We start from the raw sequence: 24,745 nt of genomic DNA, 5'->3' as shown, positions 1-24,745 counted from the left end.
AAGGCTCCACCCTCTGCACCTGCTAACCATCCCCGCCCCACCCGCTCACTAATCCCCTGCCTTGTGACATCTTAAACCACCTAAATCTCCTTCCTATGCCCTTGACTTGCACTCAAGTCACTAGAAAGCGTTGAACTCTTAGGGCTTCCCTCCTTCCGCATCTTCAAAGCGAGGCTTTGGGTTTGGATCAGAGAAAAATGACAATAGTGCCAATCTAGCACTGACCATAGCTACACATAATTTTACATCATCATCTCCGGTTTACCGGAGAGGAAACCGTGTCACAGAAGTAAACAGTGTTATTGGGAAAGGATTTCTAGAATCTGTATTCTCAACACAACACTCGGCTCCGGATACCCAGCCCTGCTCTGTCCAATCTTCTCCCATATCAGTGGTCCCATCCTGGGTTTCAAAAGCTTTCGATCCTTAACTTTTTTATTTCGACCTCTCGTTCTCTGTCTAGTCCCCGGGTTTCAGTCCCTTCTCTTCCAGGTCCCGCCCATCCATTCATACATACAGTGGCTCCAAACATTTGCTATCCCGACTGGACTCTAGCTCCGCCTCTTAGCTACAGGCCCAGCCCCCTCACTCCAGATTGCGCTCACCTTCTGAGCCAGACCAACTCCCTTGTTTGTTCTGCCTTATTCCCCCTAGGCCACGCCTCTAGCTCCTCTGTCTCGGACTGACTCCGCCCAACTCTGAATAATTCTAAATTAGCTTAAGGCCCTTCAAGTCTGAGCTCCTCCCCTTGTCTCAAAAGTTTCCAAGTAGTTTCTTCCCGCCCACTTTCCCACTCCCGTTGAGATTCAAAGCTCAGGCTTTATCTCCCAGCGGTAGAATCTTTGTACCCTCCCTTTATTGACACCTCTAGCTCCACCAGAACCGGGTCTGAGTTCCACGCCTCCATCCTCTCCGCCTAGGCTCCTGCATCGTTATCTCGCTGAGCCCGTCACCCCACTCTCGGCCCCACTCCGTACCCACCAAAGGCCCCGCCCTCTTCTCTCCAGACCCCGCCCTTCAGACCGCCTTCCGCGACTTCTCGGCCAGTAGCCTACTACCCTGGCTCCGCCCCTCTATTAGGAAGGCCACACCCCTCCATCCTCCCGAGCTTTTCCCCGCCCCCTAGCCCTCCCTCAGTTTCCGCCCCCCGGTCTGTGGCCCCGCCCCTGGCCCCAGCGCTGCAGTGCCCCCCCTCAGCGGCCCCGCCCGCCCCTGCCGAGCCGAACTGAGGGCGGCGGCGGCGGCGGCGGCGGCGGCTGCTGCTGGAACGGCCCGGCAGGAGGAGGCGGCGAGGATGGCGGCGGCGGCGGCGGCGTCCTGGGCGCGGCGGAGATGAGCGCTCGCGGCCCCAGGCCCAAGGCGGCGTGGCCGGAGTGGGCGGGGGTCCCGATGCAGTCCCGAGGGGGGCCATGGGGCAGGTCCTGCCGGTCTTCGCCCACTGCAGTGAGTAGGGGAGGCCCAGGCCTGGTGTGGGGCCCAGAGGCCCGGGTGGGCTCCTCTTCGGTTTCCCCTCCGACCTGGGCGGCGGGAGAGCCGAAATAGGGGAGGAGGTGAAGGAGACAAAGGAAGATCTGCCCTCCCCCATGTTCTGGCAGCGATGGGGGCGACTTGACCCGGAGAATCTGAGTGAGACTCGGCAGAGGTTGGGGGCACTGAGATAGCCGAAGGGGGGCGCGCTGGGCGCTTGGATGAGCTGCGGGGCTCCGCCCGGGGAAGAGGACGCTCTCCAGGAGCTGTCCCCTCGCCCTGGTGCTGGCCGCCGCCGGCGGGGAGGGGATTTCAATGGAGGGGTAGAGTCAGGATGGAGAAGAGGGGTCTGACTCCCCCTCCCCCGCATCACCCATCTTCGCATCCCACCTCCGTTTTCTGCCCAGAATCAGAGGCAGCCCCGGTCTCACCCGAAGTGTCCAATCCCCAGTCCCCAGGAAACAGCCAATCTCTGGGTTGGGGCTAGGACTCCTGGATCCTTAGCTGATTTTACCACTCCAGGTCTTTCATTCCTGGTCTCCTATTCCCCATCTGAGGAAATGAGGTGGGGGCGGGGGGCATGCGATTTCAATTTCCAAAAGGTATTGAGCATCTCCTGTAGGCAAAGCCCCAAGCTAGCTCTGAGAGGCTGAATTCCATAATTGACATTGCCTTGTCTAAGCCTCATGATTTCTGAACCCAGAGCTCTAATAGTCCTTGTCTAACATTCTCTGTCTCACACCCCCGAGGTTCTGAGAACTGGGGATTTCAACACTGACCTAGCCACTTGCATGTCTTGGGAGTCCAGATGCCAAGATTCTAAGAATTTGTTATTTCAACATTTTAGCGTATCATCCCTACATTCTAAGATCTTGTCCCTACCTGCACTTACAAAGGAAGGCCCTTCGTCTTCTCCCCCCCCCCCCCCACCCCCCGGCCCCAACCTTACCTCACTGCTCTCATCTCCCATCATCTTCCCATCAGTCACCCTGTTCCAGTCATATCTGCACACTTCTCTGTTCCTCAAATATGCAAAGCTTAGTGCTTGCCTCAGGGCCTTTGCACTGGCTTTTCCCTCTGCCTGGAAGACTTTTCCCTAGATATTCTCATGGCTTCATCACATGATTCAGATTTCTGCTCAAATGTCATCCAAGGAGTCTTCCTCACCAACCTGTCTGAAATAGCATCCCCTTATTTTCTCTTCCCTTTCTTTGATTTTTCTGCATACACTTAGCACCCAACACCATAAGTTTAATTGTCTGTGTCTATCTCCCCTATAGAGTGTAAACTCTGTAAGACGAGGGGTTTTGTTTACAGTTGTATTTTCAGGATCTAAAATAGTGACTGGCATTTATTAAGCACTCAGATAGTGGTTGTTGAAAGAATTAATGAACTGAAACCTCCTAAAAGCCTCCTAAAATCCCTAAGGGCTTCCCAGGTGGCGCTGTTGGTAAAGTACCTGCTTGCCAATGCAGGAGACGTAAGAGACGCGGGTTTCATTCCTGGGTTGGGAAGATCCGCTGGAGGAGGGCACAGCAACCCGCTTCAGTATTCTTGTCTGGAGAATCCCATGGACAAAGGAGCCTGGGGGGGCTACAGTCCATGGGATCGCAAAGAGTCAGACACGACTGAAGCAATGCTTAAAGACTCTAAGATCAAGATTCCTGGATGTGAACTTCCAAGACTGAGCTTCAGATAACAGGGATAGGAAGGTTTTACAGTCTGTATGCAGAATGTTCTAAAGGTCCTGTGATGAAAATTATAAGATTCCTTAATTCAGATAAGTTTCCAGGACTGGCTCACTACTGTAACTCGGGCAGTCTAAACTTCTAAGAGTCTTCGATATTTTCCTCTTGCAGAAGAAGCTCCATCTACAGCTTCATCTACCCCTGACTCCACAGAAGGTAAACAAAGAGGGAGGACGTGAGAGTGTAACTTGAAGGGGGCTCACAGCTGGGCCAAGGGGTTAAGGGAGTGGGTCAGGGTCTTCGTCAGAGGAGCTCATGCCCTCCTTTGCTCGTGGCAGGAGGGAACGACGATTCGGATTTTCGGGAGCTGCATACAGCCCGGGAATTCTCGGAGGACGACGAGGAGGAGACCACGTCGCAGGACTGGGGCACTCCCCGGGAGCTGACCTTCTCCTACATCGCCTTCGACGGTGTGGTGGGCTCTGGGGCTCGCAGGGAATCAGGCGCTCGCCGCCCACGGCCCCAGGGCCGCTCAGTCTCGGAGCCGCGAGACCCGCCCCCTCAGCCCGGCCTGGGCGACAGCTTGGAAAGCATCCCCAGCCTGAGTCAATCCCCGGAGCCAGGGCGTCGAGGTGACCCCAGTTCTGCCCCTCCAGCTGAGCGCCCCCCGGAGGACCTGGGGCTTCAGCTGGATCAACTGGGCTGGGCGACCCGGGGAGCAGGGACTGGGGAGGACTCTGCCACCAGTAGCTCCACTCCGCTGGAAGACGAGGAGCCCGAAGGATCAGTTGCTGGAGAGGCTGGGAAAGGTGAGATGTCTGAGGTGCTGAGACTGAAGCCACAAGGGGTGGGTGGTTTCTCTCCTTAGGGCACCTCCAAAGCAAAAGCTCACAGCCTTCTCTCTCTAACGCACCAGAATTGGACCTACCACTCGGATTCGTTCAGTCCTCGCCGCTGGAAGTCTTTACTCCACAGCCCAGCCCTGTCTCTGGGATCCCCCAGACCCCCACCCCATCCCCACCTCGATCCCGGGATTCGAACTCTTGGCCGGATGAGCCCTTGCTGGACGAGAAGGAGGAAGAGCCGTGGGGGCAGCTGGAGCAGGAGCCAATCACGGGGCAATGCCTCGATAGCACGGACCAATCAGAATTCACACTGGAATCACACGTTCTAGGTAAACTCCGCGAGGGAACGTGCTACTTTGGACCACTGGGAGGGTGGAGGATTGATATTTAAAGGCACCAACCTCCCGAAGGAACTGAGGAGAGTGGAGAAACGGAGGAGGTATTGCTATTGGCAGGAGATTATAAACTCTACCCTTAAAAAAAGTCCCGTTACCTAAGATTGCCACTGGCTCTTTTTATATAGCTGCCCCGCCCACTCGATAAATTAGCCCGCCCATTGAGGGTTTAGGATTGGGATTGGCTAATTGCTAAAAAAAAAAAAAAATCCCTCTTTTGTAGTGCTCCCCCTAGAGGCTGATTTTGGACTGGTCGAATCCCTGAAAAAGTAAGGCTCTCTGTTCTGAATGTGGCCACCCGGCTCGTAAAAGTAAACTCGGAGCCTTTTAAAACCTTTCCTCTTCCCTGACCGCTAGCATTGGCAAATTGTAAATAGACCCGCCTTGCTTTAAAGTATGCTCAGTCTCCATGAACGGTTCCTATAGGTTGGTTGTAGACATCCCTGCTTTCGGCTGTTTACAAAGACAGCCACACCGTTTTGGAATTGTTCCCACCTCTATGGAGAGCCATTGGCTGGGTACAAAGGGGGCCCCGCCCCCTATTCCCTCCCTCCTGGTTCCACTGAAGTGGGCAAAATCCCTGAGAAGCAGCGGTGTCTGTAGCCTCTCACTCGGAGGAGCCGAGATGGGGAGTAAAGGTGGGCTTTCGGGGCGGGCTGGGACGCTGGGACGCGAGGGCTGGGGGACCATGGAAAGGGCCCCAGATTCGCTTTTGTCGCCCTCAACTCTGGGGGATGTTTCCTCTTGGTCCCAGACTCCCCAAGCTCCCCCAGCTGGGGCTGAGGGGCTGTGGGGGTACCTAGGGAGGGCGTGGTGGGAATGTGGGGTCCCCTCTCTCTCCAGCCGGAGCTTTGGGGCCCGAGAGCAGCGAGGCCCCCTCCCCCCAGCCTCTGGTCCAGGCGGCGCTGTCACTCCGTAGCCGGACAGGCCAGCACAGCTGCGGGAGAGGCTCCCTCCCCCCAGCGTGCCTAAACTTAGCCCCCGCCTCAGACGACCCGGCCCCTCCCCCACCCAGTGGCGCAGGCCTTGGGGAGCCTGCAGGGGAGGGGTTGAGGGGAGACCTACCCTAGTTACAGTAGATGGGAGGATGTGTAAGGGAGGATGCGGAAGTGAGGAGTGTCAGACTCTGAGGGGGACTGGTTGGGATGGGTCAGTTTGAGTGCAGTAAGGGTGGTAGGATGGAAACAATCCAGAAATAGATGGCAGGGTACCAGGCTCTCAGTTCAAGGCTCAAAGGGGAGCCGATTATAGGGAAAGCTGTTAAAAGTTAAGATGCGTGAGATGAAACGTGGTCCAAAGGCCACTGATCAAAGTTTAGGCTGGGCTTGGGAGGTGAGTTAGAAATTTGAGTTAGAGCCTAGGAAGGAGAATGATGTCATTAATACATTTAGGACTCAGATATGTGTGTTGGTAGGGGTATCAGGGAGATGTTACTTTATACCCCTCAGGGTGCATAAAATAAAAAGAACAATAACACCCATTGCTGGGTAGGGTGCTGGGGAAAGGTCACTTTCATTTCACAGAAAAAAGGATTGTTAGACTCTTGTTTGTAAGCAATCCGATAAAATTTATGATACTTGAAAATACAAAATTAGTCCACCCTGTGATTTGACCCCTGGGATTGTATCTCAGAAATAGAAACTCCTGGAGGTAAGAATATCTACAGGAGGCTGTTGTTTGCAGTACTGTCTAGGAAAGGGATTGGGGGGGGGCACAAAATAAATGGCCTGGTAATACATACGTGGTTGAATAAAATGAATAATGGTGTAGCTACACCATGGAATATTGTGTAGCCCTTAAAAAGAATGAATTAAAAGCTGTTCCAGTTGACCAGAAGAGAATTCTAGGAGAAAAAGTAGAGTGAGATATGCATGATTTTTTTCACCCAAACTTCCGTTCACACATAATCTATGGGCAGGAGTAAGCTTGTGGGGACTCACTAGACAGTTAACTTGGGTTTTCCAGGAGGCATGCATGGAATGAAAGTGTTAGTTGCTCAGTCATGTCTGACTCTTTGTGACCCCATGGACTGTAGCCCGCCAGGCTCCTCTGTCCCTGGGAGTCTTCAGGCAAGAATGCTGGAGTGGGTAGCCTTTCCCTTCTCTAAGGGATCTTCCTGACCCAGGGATCGAATCCAGGTCTTCCACATGGCAGGCAGATTCTTTACTGTCTGAGTCACCAGGAAAGCCCTAGCATAGAATAAAACAAGACAAATAAAAAATCTGGAAATTGGGTTAAGGCTCCCACAGGTGTGTCAAGAGGTCGTGGTTCAGCCCCAAGACAGGAAGTAGGAGGTCAAGAGGTCAGCCAGGGCAGCTCCAAACCCCAGCCTGATTGCCGCCCCCTCCCTCCACAGTGGCGGACCTGCTGTACTGGAAGGACACGAGGACGTCAGGAGTGGTCTTCACAGGCCTCATGGTCTCCCTGCTAAGCCTCCTGCATTTTAGCATCGTGTCCGTGGCCGCCCACGTGGCCCTGTTGCTGCTCTGCGGCACCATCTCTCTCAGGGTTTACCGAAAAGTGCTGCAGGCCTTGCACCGGGGGGACGGCACCAACCCCTTCCAGTGAGAAGCCCCAGCCCGGCCCCCCACCCCTTATCTCTATCCAGACCCTAGCGCTGACCCATGACCTCAGATCAGGCACTGACTTCTCAGTCTGGCCCCGACCCATCCTCTTCCTGTTCCTAACTCCAACCTGATACCCTGACATTAAACTGGACTCTGACCCTTGGCTTCCAGCCCTGACCTCTGACCCTAACCTCTGATCCTTAATCCTTGATCCCATCTCCTGACCCTGACCTTCACCCTACCCCTCCACACCTGGCCTCCTCCCCAACCCTCATTTCTGGCCCTTGTCTTGGGCATCACCCTGGGCCCCCTCCACCCGCCGAGTCGCCTCACACACCTCTGTCCTCTCAGGGCCTACCTGGACGTGGACCTGACCCTGACTCGGGAGCAGACTGAACGTTTGTCCCAGCAGATTGCCTCCCGCGTGGTCTCTGCGGCCATACAGCTGCGGCATTTCTTCCTGGTAGAAGACCTCGTGGACTCCCTCAAGGTGCCCTGAAGCCCCCCCACCTCCCTCCTGGGTCCCCAGCATTCACCTCCTTGCCCCTGGTGGGGTGGAGGGGGAGGAGGGCCATTGCTGGGTGAGCTCTCAGCCTGGGTGCACCCTGTAGGCACTGCTGACCCTCACCCTCACCCTCAGCTGGCCCTTCTCTTCTACATCTTGACCTTCGTGGGTGCCGTCTTCAATGGTTTGACTCTTCTCATTCTGGGTGAGCTGGGTAGGCTGTGGAGGGCAGGGTGGGGAGGTGGGCCACTGGGGCTTGGTGGGGGACAGGGTCATGAATGGAACTGTTAATCTCCGGGGAGTACCCTGACCGCCCCCATCTCTGTGTCCGCAGGAGTGATCGGTGTATTCACAGTCCCTCTGCTATATCGACAGCATCAGGTGAGTGTGACAGGCCTTCAGTTGGCAGTACCCCAACCAAACACAACTGGTCTGATCGCCCCCTGCCCCCCAACAGCCAGGGTCGATGACAAATGTCCCAGCCCAAGATGAGAGGACCAGCTGGTGTTCCTACCCCGACAGAGTCAGGGTCTGACTGACACGTGCCAGGCACAGCTGATCTGCCTGCTGCCCTTCCTCCATGCAGCTAGAGTCTACCTAATACATTTCAATAGTCAGAGACAGGCATTTTGGTTGGTGTCCCATGACAGAGCCAGTGGCAGAGCCAGGATCTAGCTGATGTATCCCAACCCAAGGCAAGTGGACTCACCAATGCTCCTCCCCAACAATGATGCAAGGCCTGCCTTGACATGTCCTAGCTCCGGAGAAGGAGCCTGACTGGTGTCTTCTCTCCCTGACACAGCAGGAGGCCAAACAACAGTCAACCTAGCTAGAAACAGGCAGACAGGTGAACACCTCCTCCTGACAGCCTGATACCCTCTGTCCCTGTGATACCACCAGGGACTGACAAACACATATTCCATTTGCAGACAGACAGACAGACTGATGCCGTCTATCCCTACACATAGCCTGGGTCTGACTGGCACCCATCCCAGCCAATCAGGTGGACTGACTGATGCCCTCACTCCCTGAAACTGCGAGGGACTTACATTTCAGTTAAATCAGGTGGGATGTCCGTTACCCAGAACACTGACAGAACCAGGGCCAACTGACATACATCCTATCCAGAGACAGACAGATGGACCACATTCCATTTTTTACATTCTCAAGCACAGCTAGAGCCCAGGGATGCCCACCCCTGCCAGGGATATAGTCCTAACTAACTCCCTCACATGCTGAAATCACCAAGACTCACAAAGTCAGCTAATGTTGTGAATTAAACTAGTATTTAAATCAATCCACTCAGGGACTTGACAAGCAACACCAATGCCCTCTGCTCTTACGCTGTCCCTAAACACACATACATACACACATCTCAAAGATTAACAATAGTGCTCAGGACACAAACTCACTGGCAAATTCTTGTGTCTGCCTATCATCCCTTCCTACACAGAGTGTGGTCCAATCAGCTTGACACTTTAACTTGGACTTCTGACTTCCAAGGGTATTTTATTAGGTTTAGAGTTGAAGGTGGCATGGTGGGCCGCTCCCCCCAACTCCTGATTTGAGTCGGGGGAGGAAGCATCCTCCTTAATGAATTAGGGAGAAGAGCAATCTCCAATCTCTCCTTTCACCCCTTTTCTTCATCCCCCCAGGCCCAGATTGATCAGTATGTGGGATTGGTGACCAATCAGTTGAGCCACATCAAAGCTAAGTAAGTGCATGTGGTGGAGATGGATGGGATGGGGAATGGGGAAACTTGGGAATGTTCCCCTTGCCCCCTTGGCATCCCCACCTCCCCATATTCCTTATCCCTAAATCTGGGGTTGAATATCTCCTTCCTAAAAGCTAAGAGACAGTTCCATCTCAGGCCAGTAGGTGGAGGGTTGGGGCTGGTTTGGGCCCTAGGTTCCTCCTTCCAGTTTTCCCTTTAGTTCTCAGAGTTATCCTCTCTTGCCCCACCCCTTGACTCCACCTGTTTCTCCCTCAGGATCCGAGCTAAGATCCCAGGGACCGGAGCCCTTGCCTCGGTAGCAGCTGCAGTCTCCGGACCCAAAGCCAAAGCCGAATGAAAGAGGTGTCTCTGCCTGCGGGACGCCTGCCCCCACCCCCTGTAGCCCTCTGCCCTCTTCCATCTCCCTTCCATCCCTGCCCTCATTCAGCCTCAGCCCGAGCCATTTCCCAGTGGGTGTCAGGATCACTCACACCAGGGAGTTTGCGCAAATTGCCTGAGCGGTCAGGACTGCATTTCCCAAGAGGCTCTGCTCTAGGAGTCCAAGGAAAGCGAGGCACCTTGGCCGCGGGGCCTGCTGGGACTTGTAGTTGCCTAGATAGGGCACACGCCCTGCACTTCCGTGACCCCACCGCTGGAGGCGCCGTGAGGGCTTGGTGTCTCTTTCGACGCCACTAGCCCCAACGCTGGGGCTTTGCATGGGGCCCAGGGGAGGCCTGAGCTTGGATTTACACTGTAATAAAGACTTCTGTGGAAAACCCAAGGCCTCCTGTGCTTCCAGCCCCCTCCAGCTTTCATATTCTGCCCTGAAAAGCGCGTAAGTGATTCTCAAGAAGGAACCTTCCCCATCTCTGCAGAAGAAGAACCGAGAGGCGACGGATCCCAGGGCTCGTCAGGCCTTGACAGTCGCTTTCCACGCCTGTACTCCTGGCAGACAGCACTAGGCGATCCCCACACTCCGCCTGCTGTGCTCCCATCTCACCTGAGTCCCAGACCCATGTATCCAGCTGCCTTCTGGAGGACTCCCCCCTCAAATCTATCCAAACCTCTTCCTGGTCTTACCTGATTTCCAAGTCCGGGAGTCCCCCTCCTGTCCACCAGAGACCCAGATTTGGCCCTGGGCTCCTACTCCCTCATCTATTCAGTCGTGAAGCCACGTCTATTCACTCTCTCAAACGTCTCTCATCCACCCACTTCTCTCTATTCCAAATGCCTTGGGAATAAACACAGGGCCTCGTGGCTTCTGGGCCTCGGTTTCCAAAACTAAACCGGGGCGAGAGGAGGCAGGAAGCTCGAGCCTACAGACCAGGGATCCTGGGACTTCCTTGGAGGTCCAGTGGTTGAGACGCTGTGCTTCCCCAGAGGGGGCCGTGGGTTCGATCCCTCCTGGGGGAAATAAGATCCCGCAGACTTTGCAGAAGGACCAAAAAATAGGAAAAACAACAACAAACCAATAGATTGGATTTGAATCAACTTTTCTACTTTTCAACTACGTGACCTTGAGCAGGAAGCCTCCCTTTCTTCAAATGAAAAGTTGTCACCCTAAACTACCTACCTCCCACTCAGTTCCTTGGACCTTGATGATCTATATATCATCTGTTCTGCTAGTTGACTATTTTGTTCTTTTTTGCCATATCACATTGCTTGTAGAATTCAACCCCCCGACTAAGGATCAAGCAAGGGCCCTTGGCAGTGAGAGCACGGAGTCCTAACCACTGGACCACCAGGGAATTCCCTAAATTGTTTTATTAAAAAATAAAGCAAACGTCTTTTAAAATGAAATATTACTCCCACCACTAAGGAAGTCAGTATCCCTTGCCAGCAATCGAAGATAACAGTTAAACATAAAACTATTACCGTTTAAAATGTTTACTTGAAAAATAAATAAATAAACAAAATGTTTACTTGTGCATCACTTAAAATCTTGCCTCTAGTGAGACATGTCACATTTTACAAGATATATAATAACGTTACAAGAGTGGTAGTTACAGTCTCAGTTTTTGTATACAGGGGTTGCCTAGCAGCAGCTTCCTACTTAAAAGAAAGAGTACTTGAGGGGCTTCTCCAGAATCTGGATTTGGCAAGCAGGGGCAGTGTTTTGTTTTTGTTTTTTAGGGGCAATGTTTTAAACCTCCAAATAAAATAGTAACACTTCCTAAAGATATTTTTTTTTCCTAAAGATATTTTTATTGATACTTTCTATAAGTCAACGTGTCCGTTTGTCTTTATCAAAAACTGGAGAAAGAGGGACTGGTTGAGATTATGGATACAAGAATGTCTAAAGCCCCCAAGCCCATCCTTGGCACCCCCACTGGAGGCAGGAAACAGGTTGGTGATGGAAACATTCTTAATTGAGTCACTCACAGTGTCATGTCTGGCTTTTATATCCATCTGCTTGCCATGATTCCCCCTAGTTGCACTAGTTTTGTTTTTCAGATGGGGAAACTGAGGCTCAGAAAAAGATGGTGTTTTGGGTTTTTTTTTTTTTTTTTTTTTTGCCCCACAGCATGCAGATCTTATTTCCCCACCTAGGGGTGGAAACTGTGCCTCCTTATAGTGGGAGCACAGAGCCTAAACCACTGGACCACCATGGAAGTCCCCATATTCTTGCATTCATTGTACAAACATATAGTGAGCATCTGGCAAGTGCTCAAGCACTCTTTCGTTATCAGGGACACAGAAATGAACCAAAACAAAGTCCATGGTTTCATGGAGCTGTTATTTTAGCGGGAGCAGCCAGACAAAAAGCAAATGGACATAGACAAGGGCAGGTGGTGATCAGGGTGATGGAGAGAAGTCCAGCAGAAGAAGGGGACAGAGTGACAAGCCTTGCTATTTTAAACTGGGTGGTCAGGGAAGGCCTCATTAAGTGGTGATATTTAAGCAGAGGCCAGAGTGAAGGGAGGCAGTGAGTCATGGAAACATATGGAGGAAAGGAGATTCAGACATGGGGGTCAACAGATGCAATGGCCCTGGGAAGCAAGCATGCCTGGTGTCTGCAGCAAGCGATCTGTGTGCCAGAAACCAAGTGTATGAGGAGAGAGGAGTAGGACGACATGGGGTCAGAGAAGTGGAAAGGGCTAATTGTCAGGATTGTAAAGCTGCGGTAAGAGATTTGACTTTTCCACTGAGAAGGGAGACACGGGAAGATTCATGTCGGGGAATGACATTGTTGTCAAAGGATCACGGACTTGGATTATAAAAGGATCACTTTTTTTTTGGTTTGTTTTAAATAATAATTACGATGGCACACTTTCTATTTTTTCACGTGGATGGGCTGTGTGGATAGGGTAGGGTACTATCCGTTTCTATGGCTCACTTTCCTCGGCCATAAAATGCAAATGCAAAAACAGATGATCTCTAGTGTTTAAGCTCAATAGGGACAGAAATTCTGTCATCCCCAGTACCTAGGATTGTGTCTGGGACTCTGTAGGCGCTCATTGGAAAAGACCCTGATGCTGGGAAAGATTGAAAGCGGGAGGAGAAGGGGACGACAGAGGATGAGATGGTTGGATGGCATCACTGACTCGATGGATATGAGTTTGAGCAAGCTCCGGGAATTGGTGATGGACAGGGAAGCCTGGCGTGCTGCAGTTCATGGGGTCGCAAGGAGTCGGAGAGCACTGAGAGACTGAACTGAACCGAGAGGCCCTCATTAACCTTTTGAAAGGTTTAAATCGCTGAAGTTCCACAAAAGAACAGCAGGTGTCGCACCAGCCCTACAGCCGCCAGCGCGGAATCTCCGCGTCTGGGCTAAATCAGACTCTTAACAGGAACGCACACATTCGAATTCAGATTTTTCAGGAAAGAAGCTTCTGAATCCCGAATTATGAATCTTTTTTGTTTTAAAAAAATAAATGGACTTCTCTCTTGGATAAAAGGGGCTTCAGTCTCTTTAACGGCTAGACACGACGGGGCCACGTCCTCTAGCACCTTTTCCCAGAATGGGCGGTGCTATGCAAATGAGATAGTTTCCAAAGCGACATCAATCAATCCATAGGAGGCAAACGCAGCATTTTGGGAGGACGTCTGTCGTAATAAACTTGGGAGAATTTATAGATGTTGAAATCAACAGTTTCACACCCTTGCAAACTATATCACCATAAGTGTAAAAAATTAAAAATTTCTGTCTTTTATATGGCTGTATGGGTCGAGCTTTAACTCGCCCGGATGATCCTCAGTGGTCTGGGGTGCAGGCTTCAAACCTGTAGCTGTCTAGCGACAGAGTGGTTCAATTCCACCTTTCGGGCGAGGCTCTTTAATTACCTTTTTCTTCCAAACTGGATATTAGAATGCGAGTTGGCCCAGAGGACCTAGGACCCGCTTCTGGAGATGTCGCTGCAGTCTTTATTTTTCGCCGCTCAAGTGTTTCCCTGTGAGTACATTCACGTACCTCACCCCTGCCCGCCCCGGGGAAAACCAAAGAACTCCGAAAAGATGAAGAAAAACTCGTGTATACTCTCAGTTCTAGGAAATTTACAGTTAGAAAGTGATCCTAGATTCTTCCCCTTCACTTGCTTACTCACTTATTCGGTCATTTACCCACTCGTGTATTTAATCACGCATGCACTTATAAAACAGTCGAATATTTATTCCTTTGATCATTTATTCATTCACATATTCAACAAGTATCTGCTGGGTGACTGCGCCATGCCCAGCCCTGCACTGAGCGGTCTTGTGGACACGCTGATGACTACAAAACCCTGACCCTGACCTCGTGACCAGTGGAGGAGACAAACTTTAAACATTAATCAATTCCCCATTGAATTAACAACTATCAAAGTGTTCACTACTGGGAAGGCAGGTACAGAGCCTATGAGGACATCTTATAAGGAGACCTGAGTTCAGGTAGGGTGTCAGAGTAACGTTTGAACATATACCTGAAGGATGGGAGTGAATTAGGTAGCAGAAGGGGAGAGTATTCCAGAGAGGGAAACAGGATGGCTGTAACAACGGGGATGAGGATGGTAATAATTGCACGTTTACTCTGTGCTCAGCGCTGGCGTGTATAAGCTCACTGATACCCTTCAGCCCATTCTGCAGCTGGGAAAACTGAGGTTCAGAAAGATGAAACCTTTTGTCCAGGATCACCTTTGGGAGGCCTCCAACCCCAGGGCTCTCAGACCCCTGACCCACACTATTTACCACTGCCCCCTGCTGTCTTTTCCTGAGCCAGTTACTCACCAAACCCTGCCTGTTTTGCCTCTTCGAAGTCTTTTGAATCCTTCCGCTCCTCTCCAGCCCACAGCCCTGGTGCTGCTCCAGGCACCCCCTCACACCTCAGTGTTCTCATCCTAGCCTCCTCCCTGGTCCTCTGCCTCATCCCCGCCTCTTTCCCAATTATCCTCAGCCTGGCAGCTAGAGGAGTCTCCCTAAAGCACAAAACTGTCCTTGAATTTCTTATGACCAAAACCTGCCAGGGCTCCCCAGTACTCTCAAGAGAAGATCTAAACTTAGTCTGGAGTTTTAGCTTGCAGAATCTGGTCCCTGCTCAACCTCTCTCTTCACGCCTTTTGTTCTAGCCCCGGGGGAACCTCTAGTTTCCTCAACGTACCAGCGCCCCCACCCCACCTCCCCGCCCCGGTCAACTCTTTGCACTATTTCATTTGAATCAGTTTTTTCTATTTCTTTCTATGCCCTCTGTTTATCCTCTAAGACTCAGTTTAGGGATCCTCTCTTCCCAGGAGTCTTTCCTGACTCCCAGACCAGGTTAGGTGCCCCCACGGGGGCCCCCCAAGTCCCATGGACCCCCCAATTCTGCTCAATTTAGATCATCCCTGATTGGGAACAGGTCTGCGTCCCCCACTCGACTGTGAACCCTGGGAGGGGGAGCTTGAGACTGCCTCAGTCTCTGCAGGGTCCCCAATCCTGGGTGCATAACATCGTGTGTGTGTGCTCAGTCGTGTCCGACTTTGTTTGAACTAATTGACAGTTGGAAATGAATAAATTAGCAAAATTTTTGAGCTAATAAATAAATTAAGGGGATTATGACAAATCCCCCTGCTTAGTCATTTACTAAGATACCTAACCTCTGGACCAGTACTTCAATTCTCAAAGTGCTTGCTGCTATGCAAATGAGAGTGGGCTTGGATTTTGCAATGGGGATGGCTCAGTGTATCTGTGGACAAAGTGGTGATATCTTTGGTTTAGTCAATCTTGGGTTGTTCCCAATATGTTCCTAACCCAGAAGACATGATCATGTGAAAAAGCAAAAGGAAACTCATCTTCACTGTAAAGTGATCCAAGTTTTATGATTCATGTAACCTTGAGGACTCCCAATGTACCTGAGTGGTCTTCAACAGTTCAAATTTTTTTCTACCTCTCACTTTTGCTCAGGCCAACCCCAGAGCATTACATGGTCAAGTATAAATTCTTCCTTCACCAGGAAGCCTACCTGAGCCTTTAGTATTTTGGTATCAGACACCTCATGGCTAATATTCTGCCTCATTACTTCTTCAAGGAGGAGGTACAGCCTGTGTGTGTGGGAAGTCCTTCTGACTGTCTAGCCTCCCTCCATCCTGCTGTTGACTGATTCACTAGTAAGAGTTCCAGCATATATGTATGTGTGTGTGTGTGTGTGTGTGTGTGTGTGTGTGTGTGTGTGTGTAGTCCTGTAGCAATCTAACCTCACTCCCTCATGCTGAAGGGAAGGCAGATGATGGGTGTCAGGAGCAAAGAGACCCTGAAGCTTGGTGGATACATTTTTACGAGCGTTTTATTGGCGACAGTGCAGAACCACGAGGGGGAGGATAGCGGCCCAGTGCCAGCCAGCCCCAACCCCCGGGGGGTCAGGTGCAAAATACAAAAAGAATCACAAATACAGCATGGGGGTGGGGTTGGGGATTCAATACATTGTGGTCTGCAGGGGCAGGCCCTGCTCACAGCCTCACACTCGCACCCAAAATTCTCAAAGATACAGATTGCAAAAATCTATAATCCCTCAGGCTTACTCAAAAAATAAAATATCAGGTCCCCAACAAACCCAGAGTCAGAAGACAGCTGGAGAACCAGGGACAGTCACATGGAAAGGGTCAGGTAAAAACTGGCAGGGAACACACAGACTCAGGAAAGAGATAGCTGGAGATGGCCAGAAAACAACCAGAGACAGTCAGAAAAGAGACAGCTAGAGACGGAGGCAGCCGGAGACAGGCAGCCTGAAGTTTCCAGAAGCAGTGTTTCCAATTCAACGGCATGGCTTTGAGGGCCAACGTGACCTAGGCCAAGGATGCAGAAGCGCTCACACACTCACACGCGCGCACACACACTCATATATAATATATTTATTTATACATAATAGATATAAGTGCCTTTCGGAAATCGAGAAAGGGATAAATAGCCACGGAAGTGGGTCGGGGGCGTCTGGGTTCGGGGCAGGAGCCGCAGGACGGGGCAGTGGAATGTTTTCCATGCAGCACAGAGGGCGGCGTGACCCACCCGATATTAAAAAATATCAATTGGCCTCATGATAAAATCCTCATGAGGGGAAAGGCAGGGTTAGGGAACCTAAACCGAGAATTGGGGCTGGGGCTGAGCGAGGGGAAGCTGGAATCTCGGGGAACCCAGTCCCTTGGAGTTTGCCAGTCCAGAAATATTAGGGGGTGGTGGGGGTCAAAGCCTCAGCCTTTAAATCTTCTCCGGGAAAATGTCGGGGAGCCCTGGCAATCTCCCCTTGCTCCCTTTCTAGAAGGGTTGTGGGAGGCCAAGGCAAGGGAGAAGTTGGCGTCCTAGGCTGGGATAGGGTGACAGGCCTTAAAGAAAAAGGCCAGGGCTTGGTCTGGGGCGCGGAGGCGGGGCGTGGGTCCTGAGGAGAGAGGCCACGCGGATGGATAACTGTCATCCCCTCCGGATTCTGTCACCCCCTCGAGTCTAACTCATTTTGAGGGGAGAAAGGAGGCAGACAGGGGGAGGGGAGACCACGGAAAGGCTTTGGGGAGTGGGGGGCACAATCCCTCCGGAGGGGTTCTGTCCCACCCGGTTCCCCCCACAATCCGGCCAACTCGTTTCACAGTATAAACACTCCAGCAGGACAGGCATCACAGCGCCCCCTGCTGCCTGAATCAGAGAGGCCCAACAAGGAAGGCCCGGAGGGGAGGCTGTGGGAGGTGGGTGGTGGGCAGGGGGAGAATAATACTGTTATCAGAAAGAAGGGCTGGGGGCTGAATGTTGGGGGAGGCTTAGGAGGCGAGAAATTCGAAATCGGAGCCAGTTTTGCCCGGACGGAGCAGCTGGACGGTCAGGGAGGGAGGTTCACATTTCAGACCAGGTCTGGGTGGAAGGAAGATTATCAAAGAGGGGGGGGGGGGATCAACTTCCCTCTAAAGGGGGCTCAATTCAGAGGAGGATCGAAGCACGTGGAAATGTTGGATAAATAAGCTAAGGTCGTGGGGGGCGGCAGGGAGAACCAGCCTAGTCACCCCGGGAAGGGTGGGCGTGGCAGAAACGCTCTGGGGGTTCGGTGGCATTTCCTTGTTGGACCTCTCTGGAGAGAACTCCAGCCCACCCCACAGCCCCGCTCCCTCCAGCCCAAAGGTGGGCATCGCCCCCGCCCCCACCCCCCATCCCCAGAGCCTGGGTCCAAGCGAAACGGCCCACAGGCAGCCGTGGGCAGCCTGGGGGGGTGTCCATCCCCTCCCCACCCCGTGCCCCCAAAGTCACCAGCTCTCTGGCCTCGCCGGGCCGGCAGAAACAAGAGGCGGAACAGAACACAAGGAAGTCCTCCTGTCCGATGGCAGCGGCAGCAGAGGGTCAAACAGGAGAGGCAGGGAAACCACACGCCCGCTTTTTCTCTTCCCCTCTCTCCTCCAGTTCCTCCTCGTCCAAATTTCTCTCCCTTGTGTATTTGTTTGTTTTGTCTAAAGTTCACAGAGCAAGAAGGGAGGGCGAGTTCAGGGGGTCGGAAGGCTGGTCACTGCCGCTGGTGCGTTGGGCGCCGGCGAACGCGGAGACCTCCGGGCAGGTGAGGACAAACGAGGAAGTGTACGAAGGGTTAACAACGGGGAAGGGGTCGCCGAGGACTTGAACTTCACTGTGTGTAAAGAGAGAAGCTGTCAGGTTGGGGGGTGCGTCTTGGCTGGTCTGGAAGGGCAGGGGCGGTGGTGGCGGGGGCGGCAGCAGCCAGCTGAAACCATCTTCCTTAGTGGATGCTGACCCCGGCAAATCTCTCACCTCCGCCAGCGGGCCCGGCCCGGGCCCCCCGGGCCCCTCTTCGTAGGGGATCTTGCAGCCCGGTTTGTGGGCCACCAGCACAAACTCCAGACGTTCCTTCTCCTTTTGGAGCTCGGCGATCTCCGACTCCAGCTCCGCCTTTTCTTCCTCTAACTGATCTGTCTCCTGAGGTCCCCGATGGCCACGATGGAGCACGGAGGAGAGCAAGGAAGGAGAAAAAGGCCGTGAGCGACTGGAGAAGGTTGGGTCATGGCTGAAACCAGCTCTCCTACTCTGAAGGCTAAGGCCCATGGCTGGAAGGCAGCTCCTGATTGAAAGACCCCCTGAAGTGGAGGCCTGGTGTACTAGGGGACTTGGGGCAGGGGTCTTGCCTTCTAGGACCCTCAGTCTCCCCATCTGTCCAGTGGTTGTTTGGAAAAGGGCCAGGAACACATGGGAAGTCTCTGGTTGCAAGAGGCACTCAGAGGTTTGTTGAATGAACCAACCATCCTTACATGTTTTCATGCCCCCTATTCTCCTTGTTACCCTTTCCCCTCTGCCTCCCAGAGAAGAGACCAGGTAGCTCAGGGAAGTAGACAATTTCCCTGATTTCCTCCAAGGTGAGCAGGTCTCCCTACAAGCATAAAATGGAAAACTCTCAGACTGAGGTAGGGCATGAAAATAGAGGGGCACCTTGGCACAGGCCACCAGCCCAAGATAGAACTACAGGTGGTGGGGGCAGGTGGTGGGGGAATTGACATAGAATTAAAGGATTTCGTTTCTCAGACCCTCCAGAATGTTAAAGCTAGAAGGAACCTGGGAGATTCAATGAGGAGATAGAAAAACTGAGGCAAAAAGGGTTATCACTTGCCCAAGACCAAAAAAGGGACATGAGTGAAGCATCCCTCTATTAAAGGTCACTCATAGGTCCCCCTCAGGATGAAGTGAAGGCCAGGCAAGTGGTCAGGGGCAAGAGGGGGTCATCAACCAGGACAGGACTGGCCAGTGAGGGTCGCTGTGTGTGAGCTGGCTGACCCCACCTGTATCCAGTTCCACATGTGGAACGTCTTGCTCTCAGTTCAGGATGGAGGCACAGGTGGTGGTGGGCAGCAGAAGATGGGGAGAGAGCCCCCCCTTCAGCCTTCCCTCACCCCACCCCACCCCTGGGACCATCCTCACCGCCTGGAGTCGGTCAGTCAGCTCCCTTCGCCGGTTCCTACACTTTGCTGCTGCCAGTTTGTTTCGTTCTCGGCGAACCCTTCTTTTCTCCTCCTCCTCTGGGGTGAGCTGAGTAGGAGAAATAGAGATGGTGAGTTCTGGGGACACGGTGTACCTCCCCCTCCATCCTGAACCTCCTCTTCATCAAGAACCCCCAGGAGTCAGAAAAGGACCAAGTCCTCGCTGTGGGGAGGAGGACAGGGTTTCTGCAGTATTGAGGCTGCAGGTGGTCCCTCACCCCAAGAGTGGGAAAGTTCCTGCCTCTCTCACTTCCACCCTTTCAGCCCCCAGAGCAGCTTGATGCCCCTTACTCACCGTCTCCTCTCGGGCTCTCCTGGGCCGGGCTCGAGCTGGGCGAGAAGGCCCAGGTCCACTGGTGGCTCCGCTGGTGGAAGGCCCACCACTGCCACTCGCCCCGCCACTGCTGTAGCCACTCATGCCCGGCGTGGAGTAACTGGTTCCTGGCATGTCGTAGGGGTCGACGGCCGGGGGCTGGGAGGCCAGTGGCTGCCCCTGGGACTGGGCCATGGAAGAGATGAGGGTGGGTTGCACAAGCCACTGGAGGTCCTGGCTGGTTGTGATCGCGGTGACCGTGGGCACGAAGGAACCGGGCATTTCCCCAAGACCGGCGCACTCCTACGGGGTGACACATACACACACAGGCGTAGACACACAAACAGAGACACCGACACACACACACCCAGCACACATACACACACCGACCCGGTGAGTGAGCACAGGGCCAGCGGGTGTGGATGTGTGTGTCACAGGCAAAAAGCCACAACACCCACCCTTCCACTACACCGTGACGCAGTGGTTAATGAGAGGATTTCTGTGCAACTGGCTTCTACCTCCTCCTTCTTCCTCGGGGAAAGGTTGCACGGTTCCAGCGGGTGGTGAATCACACCCCGGGTTGGTGACTCTTAGGTGTGGGGGGTGGGGAGGAGGCTGGACACAGCCGGGTGACAGAACCCCCGGGATGGAGTCACAGCCACACACACAGCCACAACACCCCACCCCCACCCCAGAGGCAAGGGGAGGGAGAGGGAGAGGCCTTAGGCTAAGCCTTCCTCTACACTCACACTCATATACACACCCCTCTGAGCGCAGGGATAAGGGACTAGAGGGTCCATGAGACCCCAGTGCAGGGGCGGGGGGTCCCAGTTAAAAGAGGCTTGGGGGACGGGCCTAGGAGTTTAGAACAACGTTTCAAGTAATTGTCTCTCCCCAGAGTGAGACTGACAAGCGACAGGTTACGGTGGGCAGACAAGGAGAGCAAGTGAGCAGCCAGGCTCCCTCAGACTGTCGCGGAGGCGGGGTGGGGTAGGTCGTGAGACCCCAAGCCCCAGCAGCGCTCATGTCCCCCCCCCCCCCCAAAATGTAATCCTAGAACTGCTCGGAAGGCTCAACTACTCTCGCAGGGGGCGTGGTGAGGGATGGGCTGGCTCACTGGCCAATCAGCGCCCGGGAAACTCAGAGGGGGCGGGGCTCCTGGAGACCACCTGGCTGGATCCCCCAGGGCTAGCGGCTTTAGTCCTATTTTCTGACACACCGGAGGCACCGGGCGTCCGGAACAGAAGGAGTGAGACTGTGTCTGTGTGTGCCTGGAGGGGTGGGTGACGGTCACTACGTCTCCCAAAGGAACCCTGGCACACAGACACGCTCTGACCCTGACAGCAGAGGGACAGGATCCCTGCCAGATCCTTGCGGACTCATTGGGTCGCAGAAGATCGCTCCTGTGGCGACAGGAATCCCCTCGCTCTGCCTCTAGAGACCCGTGAAAGAGACCCTAGTGCCGGAGAACCACAGGTTCCGGGGACGAACTGTGGGAAGGAAACTGCGCCCTACAAATAGGAAGCGAAAGTTGATTGGCCACAGGTCGTGCCGCGGCGGCCAATCGGAACGCCGAGCTGCCCCCTCCCTTAGCAACGTGGCCCGGCGTTCCAAAATAGAACGCTCCCGGGACGTCAGGGGCGGGGCGGACGAAGGGGGCGCCACGCGCCGTGCGTGCCCCGCGTCAGACGGAGGATTCCAGCGCGTCAGCCGTTACGCACGGGTACCCCGTTACGTCTCCGCGCAGGAGGCGGAGGCAGCGCCACTGAGGGTTCGAGGCCCGCCTTCCCGCTGGGTCGAGGGTGACCCGGCGCTGGAGTAGGCGCTAGGATGGAGGAGGAAAAAGAGGAGGCTACTGGAAGCTTCTCCGGGATTTCCCCCACCTGCCTAACCGCTCTAGCTTCAGGTTGGTGACCTGAGTGAGGGGCAGTCCCCGAACCGGCTAAAAGTTCTCAGCCCTGCCACCTCTCACACGTTGCACTGAGCGGCGCGCTCTCCCCACCCCCAAAGCTCACCCCTCTGTGTTCCCTCCCTGCCCTCCACGCACACAGCCAATTGCAGGCACGTCCGGACTCTGCAGTTTGCAAAGTGCGCTGTGAGCCTACTCCCTGTCAGATCCTAGATTTGGACGCGTTTGATTTGGGGTGAGGGGATTGATCGCTCCACCCTTGAATTTAAAAAATTTATAAACCACAAAGCAGTACCCCAAACCTCTAGAACTTACCTGGGAGGCGGCGGCGGTGGGTGGACTGCCGAAGGAGTCCACCGAGGACAGATACTGAGACTCGGCGGAGGGTGAGGAGCTGCACCGGGAGCCGGAGTCGTAGTCTCCGGGGAAAGCTTGAAACATTTCCCTGGGCACAGGGGGGCCCCTGTGACCACGCTGAGGTCGCCGGGAAGCCAAGGCTATGGCCGGGTGGGAGAAGAAAGGTGCGAGTCCGGGGTGAGCCGAGCGCGTCCCCAAAGTGCGCTGTCCGGGGAAACTCAGGGTCGGGGCAGCGTCCCGCTCCAACAATGGCAAAGTTTCCGTGTAATTCCTTTGCGGTGCTCAGGCCCCCACAAGATGCCGCTGTGTCTCTTGATAGTCCAGGCTCCGCAGGACCCGGGGGCGAGGGGGGATCGCTCCCCCAGAGGCGGAAAGCTCTGTCCTGCTATACAGAATCTGCTTCGGGTGCGGTCCCCTCCACGCGTCCGGCGGGTCCCACGGGGGAGGAGGGAGTAGTAAAGAAGATGAAAAAAAAAAAGTAAGTCGATCCTCCGAAAGAAAATGTAGAATTATCTAGAAGAATCCTTCCAAAAACTTTCCGGAAGAAAATAAACCGAATTTCACAGCCCCCAAGAAGAAGAACCACAACAATCAAGTTCCAGCTCCGCGTGTCCCAGCCTTGACCGTAGATCTCAGTCTTATGAATGAAGCTCGGATCCGCCAGCCTGTATTTATATGCCCGGGGCCCGGCCCCCTTGTTGACGTCACCCGTCCCTCACTCGGCAAACTTCTAGATATCTCCGGCCCTTGTGAACCCAGCCCCACACCGTCCGGCAAGAGGTCTGTCCTAGCCTCGATCTGATCATCTGCATCACCCTCGTGGCCTTGGGGGTCTTGGGGGCTGCGTTCTGGAGCACTCGGCGGGAGGGGATCCCGACCGGTCTCCCCGGAGTTCCTGTGACGCAATTAGCCATATAAGGAGCTCGGCCGGCGCGGCTGAGTGTTTGTTTGGTATCCTAGCAATTACGTCAGAGGGAATCCCTCGCTCGCTCGCGCGCTTGCCCGGCGCGCCTGCGGAACCCGCCTGCGTCTGCGCAGTCCAGCGCCGCCCGGGGCGGTGGGGCGGGGGGGTGTGTGCTGGTATTAATAGGTTATTAGACTGACCCGACAAAGGATCCCGGCTAGGGAGACCCCAACTCAGGGGTCCATCTCACTCTGGCCGCCCCTCCCATTTCCCCTGATGGTGCAGCGCCCTCTCTCGAGAGGAAGGTCAATCTCCAAAAGGAGACTCTGGGTCTGTGGTTGTAGTCACATAGGCGGGGAAACTGAGTCCCGAGACGGGTGGGTGGGACTCTGATGCTCCCGGTGAAAGTGGAGGTGCGGGTGGAGTCCCTAGGCTCTTACGAGTTTCTGCCCTGACTAGTTGTGCAACCTTGAAAAAAAAATTTTTTTTTCTCTCTGAACTTCAGCTTCACTTTTCCCGGATGGACAAAGAGTGTGTATCTTGGACCCTGCTGCCCCCAGAGGTGCGGCGTTTGGGAGGTACGCGCGTTTGGGGGGGAAGGGGAATGAAACTTGGGGTGAAGTGTCCCTGCTGCTGCTGGTGTTCCCCTTTCTGCTTTATAATCCTATCCGTAGTCAGAAATAATACGTGTGACGGCGGTGGGGGCTGGGGTGGGAAATAAATGATAGTAATAATAATGATCTAATAACAATAATAGATGCCGCGTAGTTAGCATTTACCAAATACCGGCTCTTGTACTAAGCCTTTTAATACAAGATTTTCACTCCTTGTACAGCTTCAGAAGTTTAAGGGAGGAAAATCTTCATTTTATAAAAGAGGAAAAGGATAGATCGTGACTTGCCCAAGATCTCATCTCAAGAAATTCAAACCCAGGTTTCTCGTTCTCTTCCTGACTTCCGAGAGCTGCCTGTTTCAGTGAAACTCCCTGAAAAACCTGGGTGTTGGGATTATTTAAATAACAACTTCCATTGGTGGGGAGTGATACACCTTGCAAACCTGTCCCTGTCTGCTCACAGCATACACTATTATAACCCAGGTTCTGGGTCGAGCTGTGGGGGTGATGGCGGGGCGGGGCGGGGGGGGGGCCTGGGGGGTGGGAGCAAGCTGCTCCCCTCGATGTCCAGTTAGGAAATGTGGTTCAAGAGTCTGATTAGGGTATTTCAGACCCCGCAGCCTCCAACTCGTTAGCACCCACCGGTAAGGATCTCACCAGCTGCTTCATAAACCTGAGTTCCTGGCATTTACCTCCCAGGTTGGAGCCTGGCTCAGCCAGGGCACAGAGGAAGAAGCACCTTAAAACTGTTGAATCCCATAGGCCCAGAGAGGGGGAGGGCTGGCTCCTGGTCACACATTAGGTATGAAGCCAAGCTGGAGGGGTTAAGTCTTTCCTCATTCCCAGGAGAGTTTTGATTCCCTGTCCCCAAAGTGGGGAGGAGGGAGGGAGATAGGGAAGGCTGAAGGGACATGGGCTCAATACTGGGAGGTTGAGAAAAAAGCCCAGCCTCAAACACCTCGTTCCCCCACGCCCCCTCTGTCTGCCACCAGTCTGGGAGTAGGGAGGGGACTAGGAGATGACACAGCAACCGCCAGCAGGCAGTGACTCGGCTCCAGCATCAGACAG

The 24,745-nt window shown here is 53.8% G+C and overlaps 2 protein-coding genes and 1 non-coding gene across 4 annotated transcripts; 2 read left to right on the top strand and 1 right to left on the bottom strand.

Annotated features, from left to right (window-relative positions):
* Positions 1-1,240: 1,240 nt before the first annotated feature.
* On the top strand, positions 1,241-9,955 carry RTN2 (reticulon 2). The gene is made up of 11 exons (XM_061140572.1): positions 1,241-1,443; positions 3,327-3,371; positions 3,494-3,964; positions 4,072-4,329; positions 4,791-5,033; positions 6,752-6,959; positions 7,314-7,452; positions 7,603-7,672; positions 7,802-7,848; positions 9,123-9,181; positions 9,458-9,955. The coding sequence occupies exons 1-11, from the start codon at positions 1,410-1,412 to the stop codon at positions 9,537-9,539; spliced, it is 1,656 nt and encodes a 551-aa protein (XP_060996555.1). The 5' UTR covers positions 1,241-1,409; the 3' UTR covers positions 9,540-9,955.
* Positions 9,956-13,363: 3,408 nt separating this feature from the next.
* TRNASTOP-UCA (transfer RNA opal suppressor (anticodon UCA)) lies at positions 13,364-13,450 on the top strand. Its single transcript has one exon. It is a non-coding gene; the product is annotated as a tRNA-Sec (tRNA).
* Positions 13,451-15,896: 2,446 nt separating this feature from the next.
* Positions 15,897-23,039, bottom strand: FOSB (FosB proto-oncogene, AP-1 transcription factor subunit). Of its 2 annotated transcripts, XM_061139605.1 has the most exons (5): positions 22,119-23,036; positions 19,877-20,197; positions 19,523-19,630; positions 18,365-18,529; positions 18,089-18,224 (listed from the first exon to the last, which is right to left on the bottom strand). In XM_061139605.1, exons 1-5 carry the CDS (start codon positions 22,242-22,244, stop codon positions 18,222-18,224), a joined length of 723 nt encoding a protein of 240 aa, XP_060995588.1. In that variant the 5' UTR covers positions 22,245-23,036; the 3' UTR covers positions 18,089-18,221. The 2 variants fall into 2 exon arrangements, with proteins under 2 accessions (XP_060995587.1, XP_060995588.1); XM_061139604.1 differs by having other exon boundaries at positions 15,897-18,529; positions 22,119-23,039.
* Between the last annotated feature and the right edge of the window lie 1,706 nt (positions 23,040-24,745).

This window comes from Dama dama, chromosome 4 (assembly GCF_033118175.1).
Source record: "Dama dama isolate Ldn47 chromosome 4, ASM3311817v1, whole genome shotgun sequence".
Lineage (NCBI taxonomy): Eukaryota > Metazoa > Chordata > Mammalia > Artiodactyla > Cervidae > Dama > Dama dama.
This window is presented reverse-complemented; position numbering and strand designations above follow the sequence as displayed.